Genomic DNA, 20,601 nt, shown 5'->3' with positions numbered 1-20,601 from the left:
TTATAAAAAAATGTACAGTTATCTTTAACACTTGTCAGTAATATGTCACATCACAAGGAGCTTTGTCTTCGTAGGCTGGACAACCTGATGTTTGCCAAGACCTCCACTGATATCCTGGGTGTCTTGGACTGGGAACTGTCCACTCTGGGTGACCCCATCACTGACCTCACCACCTGCTGTCTGGCCCACTACCTGCCTCAGTCAGCCACTATAGTGTCAGGTAGGTGTCAAGAGGTGTCTTCACTGACCTCAAGACCTGTTGTCTGGCCCACTACCTGCCTCAGTCATCCACTATAGTGTCAGGTAGGTGTCAAGAGGTGTCTTCACTGACCTCAAGACCTGCTGCCTGGCCCACTACCTGCCTCAGTCATCCACTATAGTGTGAGGTAGGTGTCAAGAGGTGTCTCCTCACTGACCTCAAGACCTGTTGCCTGGCCCACTACCTGCCTCAGTCATCCACTATAGTGTCAGGTAGGTGTCAAGAGGTGTATTCACTGACCTTAAGACTTGTTGCCTGGCCCACTACCTGCCTCAGTCATCCACTATAGTGTCAGGTAGGTGTCAGGTAGGTGTTGAGAGGTGTCTTTACTGAGCCTATGACTTGTTGCCTGCCCCACTACCTGCCTCAGTCATCCACTTTAGTGTCAGGTAGGTGTCAAGAGGTGTTTAGAGGTGTCCCCACTGATCTCACCACCTGCTGTCTGGCCCACTACCTGCCTCAGTCATCCACTATAGTGTCAGGAGGTGTCTAGAGGTGTCTTTACTGACCTTATGACTTGTTGCCTGGCCCACTACCTGCCTCAGTCAGCCACTATAGTGTCAGGTAGGTGTCAAGAGGTGTCTAGAGGTGTCTTTACTGACCTTAAGACTTGTTGCCTGGCCCACTACCTGCCTCAGTCAGCCACTATAGTGTCAGGTAGGTGTCAAGAGGTGTCTAGAGGTATCATCACTGACCTCACCACCTGTTGCCTGGCCCACTACCTGCCTCAGTCAGCCACTATAGTGTGAGGTAGGTGTCAAGAGGTGTCTAGAGGTGTCCTCACTGACCTTAAGACTTGTTGCCTGGCCCAATACCTGCCACAGTCATCCACTATAGTGTCAGGTAGGTGTCAAGAGGTGTCTTTACTGACCTTAAGACTTGTTGCCTGGCCCACTACCTGCCTCAGTCATCCACTATAGTGTCAGGTAGGTGTCAGGAGGTGTCTAGAGGTGTCTTTACTGACCTTAAGACTTGTTGCCTGGCCCACTACCTGCCTCAGTCATCCACTATAGTGTCAGGTAGGTGTCAGGAGGTGTCTAGAGGTATCATCACTGACCTCACAACCTGCTGTCTGGCCCATCTGCCTCAGTCAGCCACTATAGTGTCAGGTAGATGTCTAGAGGTATCTAGAGGTGTCTTCACTGACCTCAAGACCTGTTGCCCGGCCCACTACCTGTCTCCGTCAGCCACTATAGTGTCAGGTAGGTGTCAAGAGGTGTCTAGAGGTGTCTTCATTTACCTTAAGACCTGCTGCCTGGCCCACTACCTGCCTCAGTCAGCCACTATAGTGCCAGCAGGTGTCAGAGAGGTGTCTAGAGGTGTCCCACTATCTCACCACCTGCTGTCTGGCCCACTACCTGCCTCAGTCAGCCACTATAGTGTCAGGTAGGTGTCAATAGGTGTCTAGAGGTGTCCCCACTGATCTCACCACCTGCTGTCTGGCCCACTACCTGCCTCAGTCATCCACTATAGTGTCAGATAGGTGTCTAGAGGTGTCTCCACTAATCTCACCACCTGCTGTCTGGCCCACTACCTGCCTCAGTCAGCCACTATAGTGTCAGGTAGGTGTCAATAGGTGTCTAGAGGTGTCTTTACTTACCTTAAGACCTGCTGCCTGGCCCACTACCTGCCTCTTGTCAGCCGCTATAGTGTCAGGTAGGGCCGCTGTGATGTTGCTGGAATTTTTGCTAAAAGCGGCGTAAAACCAAACTCAGTCAGTCAGAGACAGTCAGGTCTAGAGGTTTCTTCACTGACCTTTACAACCTGCTGTCTGGCTATTACCTGCCTCAGTCATCCACTATAGTGTCAGATACGTGTCACAAGGTGTCAAGAGGTGTCTTCTCTGACCTCAGGACCTGATTGACATTGTGGGATTCAATGAAGTACTCACATGACTTTGTTTTCTGTTTGTTCATTAGGTCTGGTTGGGGCTGATTTAAAATCGATGGGGATACCTACAGTTCAGGAGTTGATTGGTCGTTACTGTCATCAGATGAAGATTCCACCAATAGAAAACTGGGATTTTTATATGGCGTTTACATTTTTCAAAATGGCTGCCATACTCCAGGGAGTGTATAAAAGAAGCATATCTGGTAGGTATAAGCATTATTTAATGTGTGGGTATGTTTTTCTTTCTCTCTCCCTCCTTCACTCACTCACTCACTCACTCACTCACTCACTCACTCACTCACTTGTGGGCTCTTGAAGCACGGTTTCCTTGGGATCTGAGAACTGGGGATGTTGCTATTAAAACATCAACCTTTAGTGTGTCTGACTAGACCTGATAATATTTGGCTCAGCAGGATATACCTGTCATATTTGTTACCTGAGGGTGTCTGGGTGTTATACCCTTCTCCCTAGGCAATCTGTCTATCCACTCTTGTTCCGGGGGATGATGTAGCTAAGATGGATAGTCAAAGATAAGTCTGGTATGTTGTTCAAGTTCCTTTATTTTGGAATGAATTCTCACACAAAGGTCCTCAGATATTGTCTAGCATTCCTGGTCTACACACAACAGATTCACAAACTTCCTGGAAGAACTTGTTGGATTCTTGTACAACTGCTAAAGTTACAAGTTCATCTGAACCATTTTCTCAATATACAGAGAGAACCTCTCAAGTCAACGGTGGGGCCCAGAATCGCCCTCTCTCTCCCAGTCAACTAACAAAATACTCTTCATAACAATTTTGGCTCCTCCCACTGAAATACTGTCCTACACCATATAAAAATGACTCATAACCCATCTGACTAATAAGTTACTTTCATTAGTCCCTTTTCAAATCACTCATATTCCAGCTGCACCACTAACTACAATCATTTCCTCTCTTCCAAGACTTAATCGGTACCATCAAATTCTTCCATTATAAATTTACTTTGTTAGTGAGCTTAAATCATTCGTGAAGCATTCAACCGAATAAAACTTCAGACTGGCAGGCGCCAGAAGATGCTTAATCCAATTATTTCGTGTGTCTCTTTTCTGATTCTTAGTATCTTAATTACCAGTAATTACCTAAATGGTATATGAGTCACCCGATCCACATGATCCACTCATCTCCTTTATTAGATTTGTTGTATGCAAGGGAAATGAATCAATATGAATTTGGTTACTCTGGTCAATGCACTTTCCAAGCACAATGACACTTCTTAACTCAACTTCAAATTTTCCTTAAATATTTACCAAATGTATTTTAATCTTTCAATTCTAAATATCCTGGTTATATATTTCTTACTTGACACTCTCATTCAAAATCACTGACAACTGACCTGTGAAGATTAGGTTAGAATTGATCTTCAAGTAGCCCATGCTTGTCGTAAGAGTCGACTAATGGGATCAGTCGGTCAGGCACATGTCATGGTAGCCCAATTGCTTAGATCGATGCTCATGCTGTTGATGACTGGATTGTCTGGTCCAGACTCGATTATTTACAGACCACCGTTATATAGCTGGAATATTGCTGAGTGTGGCATAAAACTAATCTCACTCACTCACTCCCTGACAACAGCTAATGTAGATGTTGTAATGTTGCAGGACAGGGTAGCTCCAGTCAGGGCAGGCACGCCGGTGCTGCTGCCAAGAGATACGCAGACCTGGGTTGGAGGATAGCTTCAGGAAGTAAGCTGAAGCCCACGCTCCGTACAGTGAACAGCGAGGCGGAGCAGAGGAGGAACCTGCTGAAGACTCAGACCATAATGTCCTATATATCCCGTCCTATGGCTGTGGATAGGACACAGGAAACTGTGGGTAGGTCTATGATGGAAACTAGGCGCTATACAAGCCAATTATTATTATTATTATTATTACTTATCCTGTCTTATAGCTGTGGATCCTGCGAATGAAACTGTTCTGTGAGGAGTTGTTGTAAAGCCTAGACTGACTGAGTTTGGCAATATTCCAGCAACATCACGGCGGGGGACACCAGAAATGGGCTTCACACATTTTACCCATGTGGGGATTCGAACCCGGGTCTTTGGCGTGACGAGCCAACGCTTTAACCACTAGGCTACCCCACCGCCCCTGTAAAGCCTAGAGCGTAACTGTGATGGAATACATTGATGAAGTTGTTTTTTTATATAATATGACTTTGGAGATCTGTACCCTTCTGTCAACTATGTGAAAGATCCATCACAGCAAGCTGATGGAGTTAGTCCCTAGAGTTGGAAATACTTTATGACATTGCAATAGCCAATTTTGTCCAGTTTCATTTTGTGTTTTGGTTCCAATACATCCTGTAAAAGTAAACGAGTCATGACCAGACAATCCAGTGATCAACAGAATCGATCTATGCAATTGGGATACGATAACATGTGTCAACCAAGTCATATGTCATCGTGTCTTAATTGCACAGATTGATCCTCACACTCACAAGGGTGTATTATATAGAGGATAATAAACGATCTTCCATGTAATACCATTTTAATAAAAAGAGTTAATGATTTGGTATCAAACAAGCGAAAGCGAGCTTGATATTAAATCTTTCACGAGTTTAATAAAAAATGGTATTTCATGGAAGCGAGTTTAGTATTCTGTTTATTACTTTCCCACATAAACTGATAGAAACTGCCTACAGTGTGTTGACTTTCAACTTTCTGCGAGTCAAGCAAGGTCTAATACCATTGTGACAGAGGTCTTAGCATTGTGACGTCATAACTGTAACCATTATGACATCATAGTCTAGTGGTATTACACTAGTGTAATATTGCCGTAAAAATTATTACACTGCAGTATCTTCCACGGGCGAGTAATGAACATCTATCATAGTTTGACTTGGATCTTTTCAGAAACTACCCTTTGTATGTGTCCTGTCCTTTTTCTGTAGATAGAAAGTAACCTATGTAACCTCTCAAATCATAATACCAAGTCAAATGTTCTCAGGTCTGTAGATGCCTAGTCCCAACGTGTACAAGATTTGTACAACAGGATGAAGCATTTCCTCTTGTATTTGACCTGTCCTCTTGAGACCGCCTCCGTGGTGTAGTGGTTAGGGCGTCCGCCCGGAGAGCGGAAGGTCACGGATTCGATCCCCAGCCGTGCCATACCAAAAGATGTTATAATATGGTACTTGTTGGTCCCTGCCTAGCGCCCAGCATTAATTGGTACAACAAGGACTGGTCGGCTCGGAGTCAGTATAATGTGTCTGAGTGGGGTATTCATGCTGAACTGAGGCATGGTATCTCAGTGGGCTAGCACTGTAAACCAGCTTTAGTCTGGGCTAGTTCAAGCAGCCGCACATACACACACATGCACATTGTCATATGAGCGAAATATTCTTAAGTGTGAGGTTGAACCTCAGTTCACCTCACCTGTCCTCTAGATAGAAGGTGGCCTACATACCCTGTTATATAATGCCGCGTCCTATGTCCTCAGGCCAGATGCCAGTGTCAGTAGATGCCTTGTCTCCACGTGTACAAGATCTGTATAACAGAATGAAGCGGTTCCTAGCCGACCACGTCGCACCCATCGAGAAGGAAGTGTTTGACTACTTGCATGGCCCCAACAGGTGGACTGTTCACCCAAAACTTACACAGATAACAGTAAGCATTCTTTTTTGCCATTGATATATATTCAGATAAGTAGAACATACTGATTATCACCTCAGTTTTATTGATTTTAAAGATGGCAAAATGCAACCGTGAATAAGGTTTTACAATATTCTAACAATATATTCAAAAATGTGCCAAACCTAGTTCTGTTATGTTGTATTCAAATGCTACAACCACTAGGCTACTCAACCGCACTCGCAAATGAACAAAAATGATGTTTAAGTCAAAGAACCCAGTTTGATGATCTAACAAAAAAAACGTGGTCACCCTTGTGGTATTTTCTTAGTTGTTAATTGTTTTAATTGATATCTATTGGCATATGTTATATTATGTGGCCAGAAAGAAGAGTTTTGTCATTAAGTTTTGCTGCTACCAATTGTGATTCAAGTTGTCTCCAGGTTTGAAGGGATAATGCAGCCCAGCATGTCGTGAAATACTGAGATGGGTGCACCCCTGGTTTGTTCCTGTTTTACAGCAAAAGGCCAAGGCAGAGGGTCTGTGGAATATGTTCATGCCGTTGGAGTCGGATCCAGAGCGGAAATATGGTTCTGGTCTAACTAATCTGGAGTACGCCTTCTTCTGTGAGGAGATGGGAAGAGTACCTCTGGCACCATCGGTCAGTCTCGCAGTTGACTGCTTCCTGAAACTTGGCAATACTGTTAGATCACCTCCGCCATTAAACTATCAAACAATCATCACCGTTAATATCCTCCTCCTCCTCCTCCTCATCATCATCATCATCATCATCATCATCATCATCATCATCATCATCATCATCATTATTATCATCATCATTATTATCATCATCATTATCATCATCATTATTATCACCATCATTGTCATTATCATCATCATTGTTATCATCATTATTATCATCATCATCATCATCATTATCATCATCATTATCATTATCATCATTATTATCTCATCATCATCATTATCATCATCATTATCATTATCATCATCATCATCATTATCATCATCATCATCATCATTATTATCATCACCATCATCATCATCATCATCATTATTATCATCATCATTATTATCATCATTATCATAATTATCACCATTATTATCACCATCATTATCATCATCATCATTATTATTATCACCATCATCATTATTATCATCATCATCACCATCATAATCACCATTATCATCAACATCACCATTATCATCAACATCACCATCATCATCATTTTTACAATCCATATAATCATCACGCCCATCATGATCAGAATTCCATCATCATCATTGTATCATTATCATTACTATCAGCATCTGTCTGATGTGGTGTTTATATGTCCCAGGGGATGAAAATAACTGAATCAGACAAATGTGGACATTCTGTGTTCAAATGAAATATGTTTTTTTTAACTCACCTGACTCAATACAGAATCAGGCTGTTGCTAGTCTATCATCAGTCAAAAGCCGAAATATGTGAAGAAATTAGAGTGAGTGAGGGAGTGGGGATGGCTATCGATATAGATCATAGAGAATGATATTGTTAACTAATTATCAATTGTTTATCAATAAATATTGGAAACTTAACTTTCAGCAAAAATGCCAAAAATATCTGAAATAAATGAATATATTTAGGTGAGATTATGGATTATTAACAAAACATCATTCTGTACTTAATTTAGAAGCAGACCATGAATAAAGTCCTTAATTTGTATATTGTGTGAGAAGTTACAACTTTTTTCCAACCCAAAAGTTAATGTACGATGTTATCGATAACACAATTTTCATATCGATAATCGTTAATAATTTTTCATATCAACAATATTTCTGATTATCGATCATGTTAGCCAGCCCTATGAGGGAGTGTTCTTTAACAGGACTGAAATAAAGATTGATATAATCTGTCAACAATAAGAGAATCTATCAAGTATTGGTATCATCAGCTCTGTAATTTAGTGTGAAGAGATTACTGCATGAGTGGCCATCAAATATATAAAGGTTTGAGATAAATGGCCCTTTCATATTCAAGTGCAGTAATCTCTTTCTCAAACACCCTAAACTCATTTTAGTATCGAATGAGTGAATATATTGACGGCTGCAATGTCTTCATCAAGACATCCTCATCACTTGCAGATCTTCAACTGCAACGCCCCAGACACAGGCAACATGGAGGTGTTGGTGAAGTATGGGACGGAGGAACAGAAGCAGAAGTGGCTCACACCCCTCCTCAACGGCCAGATCAGATCCTGCTTTGGCATGACCGAACCCGAGGTTAGGCGGAGAGACGCTATCTTGGAATTGTTTGATGTTTACCATAATTCAGTCATGGTGGCCCTATGGCACAAAGCATCTTTTCACTTTCAGAAATGATCCTATAGACTGCAATCTTTATGTCAGTCTTTGAGAATTAAGCCAATCTAGCGTTGCCATCAGGCACAGCATCCCACACAACATAAACATCTGGCATATTAAATTTGTAGGCTATGCACATAACTATCATGTGATAAGCTCAAATTGTCGTCTGCTCTTGCATTTCTGGTGTTTTTGCTGTCTGAAAGATGGGTCGCAAAAAAATTGATCTAGTTTTGATCCTAGTATTGAATGACTGAACATGAGGCAAATAGCAGACATGCTAGTCTCAGACATGTTTGATTCATAATAATTTTAAGACCGCACCCTTTGCTGTGAAGAGTTTTCCTTTAGCCAGCCAGGGTTTGAATCCCCATTTTGTCTCCAAACTATTGTCCCAAGACTGTGTGCATCATCCCAAGACGTCTTCGTCACTTCCACCTGATGACAACTAGTATGGATGACCAGCTTCGTCATTACTTTCAGCCAATATTAATGATGAAGAGAAACAATTTTTATGGACAGACAACATCTTTATTGCAGCAGATGCAACTTTTTGGTGTAGATGCAAAACTCTGTTAAAAAACACCACATGTAATGCAATAATAAAGTTGTCTGTCAATATAAACTGTTCTACTTCATCAAACAGCTTCTAAATGACACTTTAAGAAAAAAAATACTAAGTAATTTAAACACTATGAAAAAGGATCACAATATCAGAATCATTTAATATAAAATTTAGGCTCTCTGATGAACATTTGATGTTGCAATCCAAACTTAATATTAAGATAATGAACCAACTTGTTTGTGTATTTACTAATACATTCCTTCACTCTGTTATATCACAGGTCGCTTCCTCCGACGCCACCAACATCCAGTCCTCCATCAGGAGAGACGGTGACTCCTACGTCATCAATGGACACAAATGGTGGACCTCAAGTAAGTTGTCTTTGAAGGACATAAAAGTCTGGAAGTGATTCCTCAGCATTTGGCTAACAAGGCATAATTAAGTTTGGGCATTTGTTTCCATCAGACCAGACCAATTTTATTTCTTGTTTTACGGATGCTTGTCCTCAATAAACCTGAAGGCAGGAGGGGAAAAAAAATTAAATAAAATCACCAGTTAAAGTAATATTCCTTCTAAATATTAAAAGTATTTTGCTTCTGGCAATTTATGAAGTGTATATGGGGCAAAAAACAATCCAAAAATATTGTTCTTATAAGTTTACATTTTTGGCCAATAAAAACATTAGGATTATATTTTTTGAGTGGGGAATATTAATTTATATTTTTTTACTTATTCTTGAAAAAGTACTACCGGCGGATCTGTTAAACAAGAAATAAAATTTGTCTGGCCTAAACAGAAAAAAAAATAAACCTCTCGCTCTAACAGATTCTTGTTTCTGATTGATAATAAAACAGGTGGAGCCTTGTATTTTTTCACAGATTTTGTATTGAGTGCTTTGTGTCACTTAGTCAATTATCAGTCTATGGAATTATCATGGTTGAAGGTTTTGTGCTTCTGGAGTTACAATAAGTAAAACCTGTGTGCAAAGTGTATAGATGTAAAAATTGGTGTACATCACAGTTTCTTTGTTTTCTACCTCCATTAACATTAAATTGGTGGAAATCAATTCCTAGACAGTTCTTTGTGAAGATTTATGTCCCTTAGGTGAATCCGGATGCTATGATCATAGGTTTGAATCCTAGATTCATGCTACTCGTGAAGGTCCGGGTTAGAATATTGATCTTCAGTAACCCATGCTTGTCGTAAGAGGCGACTAACGGGATCAGGTGGTCAGGCTCGCTGACTTGGTTGCCACATGTCATCGGTTCCCAATTGCGCAGATCGACGCTCATGCTGTTGATTACTGGATTGTCTGGTCCAGACTCGATTATTTACAGACCACCGCCATATAGCTGGAATATTGCTGAGTGCGGCGTAAAACTAAGCTCACTCATGCATTTTTTCAATCATAGCTATTACGACCTGATCCACTTTAGACATTGCTGTCACATTACTCTGCCTGGAATGGTATAACTGAAATACTCTTAAAATAGGTAATAAACACTGTTCGTTTAAAGTGACAAGGTAATTTTCTTTTGAGGTCAAAATAATTTGTTTTGAAAAGGTATTTGAGTCTTTGAAAACCTGTTTCCTCACTTGCTTTGTTTGTTGTTCAGACGCGCTGCATCCGGACTGCAAGTTGTGTGTGTTCATGGGTAAAACCAGCACAAGCGGCTCCCGCTACAGACAGCAAAGCATGATCCTCGTCCCGATGGATGCTCCCGGGGTCAAGGTCGTTCGGTCGCTCTCTGTCTTTGGGTATGATCATGCTCCAGGTATGTGTCGGTACATATGTCAGCGTTAACTGTTGTACCTGTCAATCAGTGACACAAGTTCATGAAACTTGCTGGACAGAGTTGTTTCCCTTTGCTGCTGCTAGGAATTGTTGATTCTTATTTGATTCCAAATTTGTTTTTATCCCCCGCAACGAGTTTTGCGGGGGGTATTAAAATGGACTCTGTCCGTCCGTCCGTCCGTCCGCACATTTGTCTTTTCCGGAGCTGAACTCTAAAACTGTTCGATATTTCTTCACCAAACTTGGCACATAGATAGATCTGGTGGTGTACTGGTGCCTTTTGGTAGTTTTGGAATTCTGAATAAAATATTTTTGGCTTTTCCATGGCAACAAGTTCGACTTACAATGAAATTGGTGGTAGTGCTCTTTTCCGGAGCAGAACTCTAAAACCGCTCACTATTTCTTTCACCAAACTTGGCACATAGATAGATCTGGTGGTGTACTGGTGCCTTTTGGTAGTTTTGAATTCTGAATAAAATATTTTTGGCGTTTCCATGGCAACAAGTTTTGACTTAGCCTGAAATGATGTGGTAGTACACTTTTCCTCGAGCAGAACTCTAAAACCGCTTCACTATTTCTTCACCAAACTTGGCACATAGATTGATCTGGTGGTGTACTGGTGCCTTTTGGTAGTTTTGGAATTCTGAATAAAATATTTTTTGGCGCTTCCATGGCAACAAGTTTGACTTAGCCTGAAATTGGTGGTAGTGCTCTTTTCCGGAGCAGAACTCTAAAACCGTTCACTATTTCTTCACCAAACTTGGCACATAGATAGATCTGGTGGTGTACTGGTGCCTTTTGGTAGTTTTGGAATTCTGAATAAAATATTTTTGGCTTTTCCATGGCAACAAGTTTGACTAAAACAGAAATTAGTGGTAGTGCACTTTTCCGGAGCAGAACTCTAAAACCGTTCAATGTTTCTTCACCAAACTTGGCACATAGATAGATCTGGTGGTGTACTGGTGCCTTTTGGTAGTTTTGGATTTCTGAATAAAATATTTTTGGCATTTCCATGGCAACAAGTTTGACATAGACTGAAATTGGTGATAGTGCTCCTTTCTGGAGCAGAACTTTAAAAACCTTTCAATACTCTCCTTCCACTTTTCTATATACACACCTAAATATTTGACATAATCATAACTCGTAGACATAATCATGAAGAGTATTTTGCCATTGCAGGGGATATTGATGACTTTGTCTTCTTGTTATTCTTATTGTTATGTTTGTGTGTGTGGATTGAACATAATTGTACATGTGTATTTAGTTGACAGCTTGTGCATATGCTTACACATGTGTTTTTAAAAGATAACCCTTGAGATACCATGACATAGTTTAACATTGACATACAACGCAGATATCGTATTCAGACTCATAGTTGACCCATCCTTTTTTTATCCTCTTATTACAAGAAGTATAAAAATCTTTCAATGCTTTGACACAGCTAGGGGTCACGTTCTGGTCACGTGAACAATTGTTTATACGATAGCATCATGTGTCCATTTTCTTTTGGTACTCAGAATATGTGAAGTAAATGAAGTCAAATTTTCTCACGTGTCCCTTGTATGAATCTAATTCAATCTTGTGCCTGTACATACTTTGCTGTTGTCAGTGATTTATGATAACGTACTGTACAAGCATGATGAATCCTTTCTGTGAATATAAAACAAAATATAGGCCTAGATGGATATCAGCATCAATATGTTTTCCTTTACAGGTGGGCATGGAGAGGTCCTGTTTGAAAATGTGCGAGTTCCTGCATCCAACATGCTGTTAGGTGAAGGTCGTGGGTTTGAGATTGCTCAAGGTCGTCTTGGTCCAGGAAGAATCCACCACTGCATGAGGTTGATTGGCAATGCAGAACGAGCCCTCAGCTTCATGATTGAACGGGTAGGTGTTTCACAGGTTTTGTTGTGGAAGAACAAAGGAAAGGTATTGCCATGACGAGAGACAACCGAAATACAGTTGTTTCAAAAATCAAAACTTTTTTGCGAACATGATATTTTGGCAAAAATTGTGAATGACTTGACCTCGCAAAAATATCATGACGCAATTTGCTGGTCAAATAATGTGTCTCTTTATCTCTTTATTATTCACCAGTTCATATAATCAACAACAGATCTAGACAATACATCAACTAAGCAATGATAGTAACTTGGGAAGACTACCGGTAATTACTAGTAGGGGTGGGCAATAATAGCGGTTAACCGTTTTATTGCAATTCGAACTTCTCAATACGATATATTGCGGTACACTTTTCGCGAACCGGTTCACCTGATACGATTGGCAATTTCCGTGAACATGATCGGTAATTTTCGTGATATAGTGAAAAAATACTAACAACATTTATATTTCCTTTATATTATTATACGTCAACAGTTTGGGGAATGTTTATTGGTCATGCAATTGCATTTGCGTGAGTATTAAACCATATAAATAAAAAAAGTACATTGAGTACCGGTACCAAACAGACCAAAATGGCGGGCTCTGCTGCAGACGCTTTTTCCAAACTTTAGAGCGAAGTCTTCAATTTGTAAACATTTTCAATGGATCTCTTGTACAATGCTATCTGAGTCCTGACAGTGACCAGTGGATTTGTTTCAAAAGAAAGGAAACACCTCAAACCACGTGTTACACTTCCACAATATATATTGCACGTGATATTGCAATACGTGAACATGTATCACAATATATCGCAGTACGAAAATTTTGGCAATGCCCAACCGTAATTACTAGCATTACTAGTACTCACATGTCACTAGTCAAACTAGGGATACTCGAACAAAAGTTACTCAGTCAGTACGTCTGAAAGTCCAGACACCATCCAACGGGCGTGGATTGGTTTCATCACAGTTCAGGCTCATAACGCCGACCTTCCGACCAAACTTTACGGTTGAGTGAAATATAAAGGTCGACGTCCTGAAACTAGTTTCATTTTGCCAGTTAATAATGGATTACGAGGACAATGCAGGATCAAAGAGTTGTTAGAGGAGGATAATCCGGATTATGCGGATGAGAGCGCACCTAATGAGATGACAACAGATGACAGATTTTATTAGTTGACAGATTTTAGCATTTTTAATAAATACATCGTAAATTCATATAGCATACATTTTTTCACAGATTTTAACCTAAATGCAATAGGTGGGATACTGAATCAGCAAACTGCCTCACGGACAGTGTTCCTTGTTCAAGCTGGTGACAAATGTCATCCAGTCGTCGCTCCAAATCCCTGTATTTCCTCTTCTTGGACGGACGCTTCTGGCCAGCAGCATACTGGACCAGCTTGTTTTCGGTGTTGGTCTGTTCTCGTGACAGGAACGACACAATCTCGAAAATGTTTGGATGAGCCTTGCCGACGTATTTCTTCAGGCGTGAATGCCACCGTTCTAGGTGGTTGTTTGTTCTTGGCCCATCTGAGTTGTGGTGGTTCCATTGCGTCATGTGCAGATCTCCCTCCACCCACCTTCCTCTGATCTAGCTGTGCATTTGCCATTTCGAAATCGAATGTGAATCCTTTGGCCATTCCATAGATATTTATACCAAAGATATGAACAGTGTTCAATATTGGCACTCTGCTAAGTGTTATTGTAAACTTTTCAATCCATTGGAAGTGACATGTGCGACGAGTTCACCTTCAAGTGACATGTGCGACGAGTTCACCTTATCCAAACATCTATAGTAGATTATCCGCAACGCTAATTAAGCCTAATCAGAACCTAACCTTCAAAGAAAACTGCAGGTCGGCATCCTGAGACTAGTGGAAAATCGAAAGGTCGGTGTCCTGAGACGACACCTTCATCACACTTATCTGGAGATTAACAGCTTTGGTGATGTCACTGTCTTTCAAGTTTGAGGTTATCTGCAGCGTGTGTTGTTTTCAGGAAAACATCACTGATTGCATACACACGGAAGTACTCTACTGAGCTCGGTTTAAGATTAGCAGCAACCTTTAATATGTGATTGGATTTACTTTAGGTAGAACTTTCAGCTGCTATTTATTTTTGAGAATTAGACAAGTTTATCCGCGAACTAAAACCTGTTTTGGTTGTCACTCGCCAAAATATCATGATGCAAAAATTACATGATTTACTATACTTGTCAGCTAAAAATCCAATGTCAAGGTTATACCAGGTTGGGTATTCTGGACGACTAGTAATTATGGATGAACTGGTCAACAAGTTTAAACCAAATATTATTTCCAATCATGACAGGTATATTGCCAGTGCATGTGTTTGTGACCAGTGCTTCCAGAGGTGCAGGATACGCTCACCTTTTCACAGACACCTTGTATAAACACTGTTGGTAGTGATTCACAAACACATGCTCAGGATAACAGTCTGTCACAATTGTACGATCAACTGTGCTTTGGGCAGAGATTTCTTATGGATGTGGAAAGGGTTTTGTTGGATTTAATTATTTGGAATGATAATGGTAAAGATGGAAGTAAATCAATTGTTTCAGACAAAAAGCAGAATCGCATTCGGAAAACCTTTGGCAGCTCAGGGTACGATCCAGGCCAACATTGCCCAGTCACGCATAGAGATAGAACAGACTCGACTGCTGGTGTTGAAGGCTGCTTACATGATGGACTTGTACGGGAATAAGGTGAGTGTTATATAGAGATAGAATGCTGAACACCTGGTGTCTTGTATAGAGATAGAACAGACTCGACTGCTGGTGTTGAAGGCTGCTTACGTGATGGACTTGTACGGGAATAAGGTGAGTGTTATATAGAGATAGAATGCTGAACACCTGGTGTCTTGTATAGAGATAGAACAGACTCGAATTGCTGGTGTTGAAGGCTGCTTACATGATGGACCGCAGGACTTGTATGGGGAATAAGGTGAGTGTTATATAGAGATGGAATGATGAACACCTGGTGTCTTGTATAGAGATAGAACAGACTCGACTGCTGGGTGTTGAACGCCAAGCTTACATGATGGACTTGTATGGGGAATAAGGTGAGTGTTATATAGAGATAGGAATGATGAACACCTGGTGTCTTGTATAGAGATAGAATAGACTCCTCGACTGCTGGTGTTGAAGGCTGCTTATACGTGATGGACTTGTCTGGGAATAAGGTGAGTGTTATATAGAGATAGAATGATGAACACCTGGTGTCTTGCATAGAGATAGAACAGACTCGACTGCTGGTGTTGAAGGCTGCTTACATGATGGACGTGTATGGGAATAAGGTGAGTGTTATATAGAGATAGAATGATGAACACCTGGTGTCTTGTATAGAGATAGAATAGACTTCGAATGCTGGTGTTGAAGGCTGCTTTACGGATGGACTTGTACGGGAATAAGGTGAGTGTTATATAGAGATAGAATGCTGAACACCTGGTGTCTTGTATAGAGATAGAGCAGACTCGACTGCTGGTGTTGAAGGCTGCTTACGTGATGGACTTGTATGGGAATAAGGTGAGTGTTATATAGAGATAGAATGATGAACACCTGGTGTCTTGTATAGAGATAGAACAGACTTGACTGCTGGTGTTGAAGGCTGCTTTCACGTGATGGACATGTACGGGAATAAGGTGAGTGTTATATAGAGATAGAATGCTGAACACCTGGTGTCTTGTATAGAGATAGAACAGACTTGACTGCTGGTGTTGAAGGCTGCTTACATGATGGACTTGTGCACGGAATAAGGTGAGTGTTATATAGAGATAGAATGCTGAACACCTGGTGTCTTGTATAGAGATAGAACAGACTCTGACTGCTGGTGTTGAAGGCTGCTTACATGATGGACACATATGGGAATAAGGTGAGTGTTATATAGAGATAGAATGCTGAACACCTGGTGTCTTGTATAGAGATAGAACAGACTTGACTGCTGGTGTTGAAGGCTGCTTACGTGATGGACTTGTACGGGAATAAGGTGAGTGTTATATAGAGATAGAATGCTGAACACCTGGTGTCTTGTATAGAGATAGAACAGACTTCGACTGCTGGTGTTGAAGGCTGCTTACGTGATGGACGGTATGGGGAATAAGGTGAGTGTTATATAGAGATAGAATGCTGAACACCTGGTGTCTTGTATAGAGATAGAACAGACTCAACTGCTGGTGTTGAAGGCTGCTTACATGATGGACTTGTATGGGGAATAAGGTGAGTGTTATATAGAGATAGAATGCTGAACACCTGGTGTCTTGTATAGAGATAGAACAGACTCGACTGCTGGTGTTGAAGGCTGCTTACGTGATGGACTTGTACGGGAATAAGGTGAGTGTTATATAGAGATAGAATGCTGAACACCTGGTGTCTTGTATAGAGATAGAACAGACTCGACTGCTGGTGTTGAAGGCTGCTTACATGATGGACTTGTACGGGAATAAGGTGAGTGTTATATAGAGATAGAATGCTGAACACCTGGTGTCTTGTATAGAGATAGAACAGACTCGACTGCTGGTGTTGAAGGCTGCTTACATGATGGACATGTATGTGGGAATAAGGTGAGTGTTATATAGAGATAGAATGCTGAACACCTGGTGTCTTGTATAGAGATAGAACAGACTCCGACTGCTGGTGTTGAAGGCCGCTTACATGATGGACTTGTATGGAATAAGGTGAGTGTTATATAGAGATAGAATGCTGAACACCTGGTGTCTTGTATAGAGATAGAACAGACTGACTGCTGGTGTTGAAGGCTGCTTTACATGATGGACTTGTACGGGGAATAAGGTGAGTGTTATATAGAGATAGAATGCTGAACACCTGGTGTCTTGCATAGAGATAGAACAGACTCGACTGCTGGTGTTGAAGGCTGCTTACATGATGGACGTGTATGGGAATAAGGTGAGTGTTATATAGAGATAGAATGCTGAACACCTGGTGTCTTGTATAGAGATAGAACAGACTCGACTGCTGGTGTTGAAGGCTGCTTACATGATGGACTTGTATGGGAATAAGGTGAGTGTTATATAGAGATAGAATGCTGAACACCTGGTGTCTTGTATAGAGATAGAACAGACTCCGACTGCTGGTGTTGAAGGCTGCTTACATGATGGACTTGTATGGGAATATAGGTGAGTGTTATATAGAGATAGAATGCTGAACACCTGGTGTCTTGTATAGAGATAGAACAGACTCAACTGCTGGTGTTGAAGGCTGCTTACATGATGGACTTGTATGGGAATAAGGTGAGTGTTATATAGAGATAGAATGCTGAACACCTGGTGTCTTGTATAGAGATAGAACAGACTCGACTGCTGGTGTTGAAGGCTGCTTACATGATGGACGTGTATGGGAATAAGGTGAGTGTTATATAGAGATAGAATGCTGAACACCTGGTGTCTTGTATAGAGATAGAACAGACTCGACTGCTGGTGTTGAAGGCTGCTTACATGATGGACATGTGTACGGGAATAAGGTGAGTGTTATATAGAGATAGAATGCTGAACACCTGGTGTCTTGTATAGAGATAGAACAGACTCGACTGCTGGTGTTGAAGGCTGCTTACATGATGGACTTGTAATGAATAAGGTGAGTGTTATATAGAGATAGAATGCTGAACACCTGGTGTCTTGTATAGAGATAGAACAGACTCGACTGCTGGTGTTGAAGGCTGCTTACATGATGGACTTGTATGGAATAAGGTGAGTGTTATATAGAGATAGAATGCTGAACACCTGGTGTCTTGTATAGAGATAGAACAGACTTGACTGCTGGTGTTGAAGGCTGCTTACATGATGGACATGTAATGGAATAAGGTGAGTGTTATATAGAGATAGAATGCTGAACACCTGGTGTCTTGTATAGAGATAGAACAGACTCGACTGCTGGTGTTGAAGGCTGCTTACATGATGGATATGTAATGGGAATAAGGTGAGTGTTATATAGAGATAGAATGATGAACACCTGGTGTCTTGTATAGAGATAGAACAGACTCAACTGCTGGTGTTGAAGGCTGCTTACATGGCTGATGGACATGTATGGGAATAAGGTGAGTGTTATATAGAGATAGAATGCTGAACACCTGGTGTCTTGTATAGAGATAGAACAGACTCGACTGCTGGTGTTGAAGGCTGCTTACATGATGGACTTGTACGGGAATAAGGTGAGTGTTATATAGAGATAGAATGATGAACACCTGGTGTCTTGTATAGAGATAGAACAGACTCAACTGCTGATGTTGAAGGCTGCTTACGTGATGTACTTATGTAATGGAATAAGGTGAGTGTTATATAGAGATAGAATGCTGAACACCTGGTGTCTTGTATAGAGATAGAACAGACTCAACTGCTGATGTTGAAGGCTGCTTACATGATGGACTTGTAATGGGGAATAAGGTGAGTGTTATATAGAGATAGAATGCTGAAAACCCTGGTGTCTTGTATAGAGATAGAACAGACTTGACTGCTGGTGTTGAAGGCTGCTTACATGATGGACTTGTACGGGAATAAGGTGAGTGTTATATAGAGATAGAATGCTGAACACCTGGTGTCTTGTATAGAGATAGAACAGACTCGACTGCTGGTGTTGAAGGCTGCTTACATGATGGACTTGTATGGGAATAAGGTGAGTGTTATATAGAGATAGAATGCTGAACACCTGGTGTCTTGTATAGAGATAGAACAGACTCGACTGCTGGTGTTGAAGGCTGCTTACATGATGGACTTGTACGGGAATAAGGTGAGTGTTATATAGAGATAGAATGCTGAACACCTGGTGTCTTGTATAGAGACAGAACAGAGTCTTGCACAGAGAAGAGAAGACATACAATCCTGTGATTGACATTAACAATTTGAATACAGTGACATGCATACACTGTCCTGTTTGTTTCTTCTTACAACAACGACATCTTGCCAACGGCCAATCCTAGTGCAGATCTTGACAGGGGACAAGCATGGGTTGCTGAAGACCACTTGGATCTTCACAGGCTCCTCAGTCACAAGAACCAACTTGAGGATATAGTGGTTACTGTGTTTGACATTTCAGGGATATGTTTGCTAGTACTAAGGTTCATGGGCTTCAGCTGTATGTCAAAAGTCTTTGTCCTATGGACGCCAGATCCCGGAGTTTGTTCGGCTTTACCTCTTGTAAATGCAGAGAGTTAAGTGTTTTACAGTGGGAAAAAATGTATGGATGTCAGCTTCTGTTATGTGAGGAACTTGATGGTGGGGAGTATATTCTTACATTTTCAGGTGATGAAAGGGGAAGAATATACTTCTAAAGTTTGTGTTCCACATGTTACAGAAGTTGACATCAATAAATTTCGTACTTAATGTGTATCACTTCTTAATGCCATTCTTATAGAACAAGTACATATGTATGACAACTTCTTTATTTCTAGAGCACGAAGTTTCGATACAGGTTCTTGTATCGTTTTCAAGTATGAATGGTACAGGGAGGGAACAGGTGATATATATACAACAAGACTAATTAACAAGGCAAGGCGGAATAACAATGTGATGATAACAAATAAAGGGATAACAGAGGATTACAGGGATAAACATGGAGGCCAGTAGAAGCCAGTGATACACAGAGCATAGAATGTATACGAGATCAGAAATGTGATGATAACAAATAAAGGGGCAACAGAGGATTACTGAGTCTCTGTGTTATATCCCTGTAATCCCCTGTATTGAAACGTCGTGCTCTAGAATTAAAGAAGTTGTCATCCATATATACCTGTTCTATCTGACTTCCAACATCTAAAATGCCTCTCAAAGAAGCAATGCCATTCTAAGATGTCAGTTGTTTCGGTAAGTTTTCTGATTCTACTGTTACACAGGTTGCGGCTCCAGACATTGCCATGATTAAAGTGGCAGCCCCCAGTATGGCTCTGAGAGTGGTGGATCGAGCTATGCAGGTGAGGTGTTTGTCAGTTTACCACTTTCCAGTACACCTGAGTACATCATGAACAACCTTTTATTGTATCCAGGGCCATGTCCATTAAGCTGTCTTAGACCCCTTAGCGAATAGACAAATGTGATTCTCCCATGTCATCATAGACTTGTGAAAATCAGGACATGAAGATCGTGGCATCAAGATCATTTTGTGGAACAGAGATCTGCATAGTATTCAAGGGACCACAACTATTCATAGTTTTTGTACGATACTGAATTTAAGATTTATTGCATGGGTTAATCATCTCATCCAGGCCAATATATGGAG

General features: G+C 41.0%; 1 protein-coding gene across 1 annotated transcript in view; it reads left to right on the top strand.

The window, feature by feature from the left end:
• LOC124286659 (acyl-CoA dehydrogenase family member 10-like) overlaps positions 1–20,601 on the top strand; it is a 38,429-nt gene that overhangs the window by 14,606 nt on the left and 3,222 nt on the right. The window contains 11 exon segments of the mRNA XM_046723062.1: positions 75–220; positions 2,179–2,352; positions 3,789–4,001; positions 5,625–5,791; positions 6,276–6,416; positions 7,901–8,038; positions 8,965–9,055; positions 10,301–10,459; positions 12,194–12,366; positions 14,941–15,084; positions 20,219–20,296. Of these exon segments, the coding sequence (XP_046579018.1) occupies positions 75–220; positions 2,179–2,352; positions 3,789–4,001; positions 5,625–5,791; positions 6,276–6,416; positions 7,901–8,038; positions 8,965–9,055; positions 10,301–10,459; positions 12,194–12,366; positions 14,941–15,084; positions 20,219–20,296 (1,624 nt within the window).

This window comes from Haliotis rubra, unplaced genomic scaffold (genome assembly GCF_003918875.1).
Source record: "Haliotis rubra isolate DU_JTF1 unplaced genomic scaffold, ASM391887v1 Scf1101, whole genome shotgun sequence".
Lineage (NCBI taxonomy): Eukaryota > Metazoa > Mollusca > Gastropoda > Lepetellida > Haliotidae > Haliotis > Haliotis rubra.
Note: the sequence above shows the minus strand (reverse complement) of the source record. Positions and strands in the feature narration are given on the sequence as shown.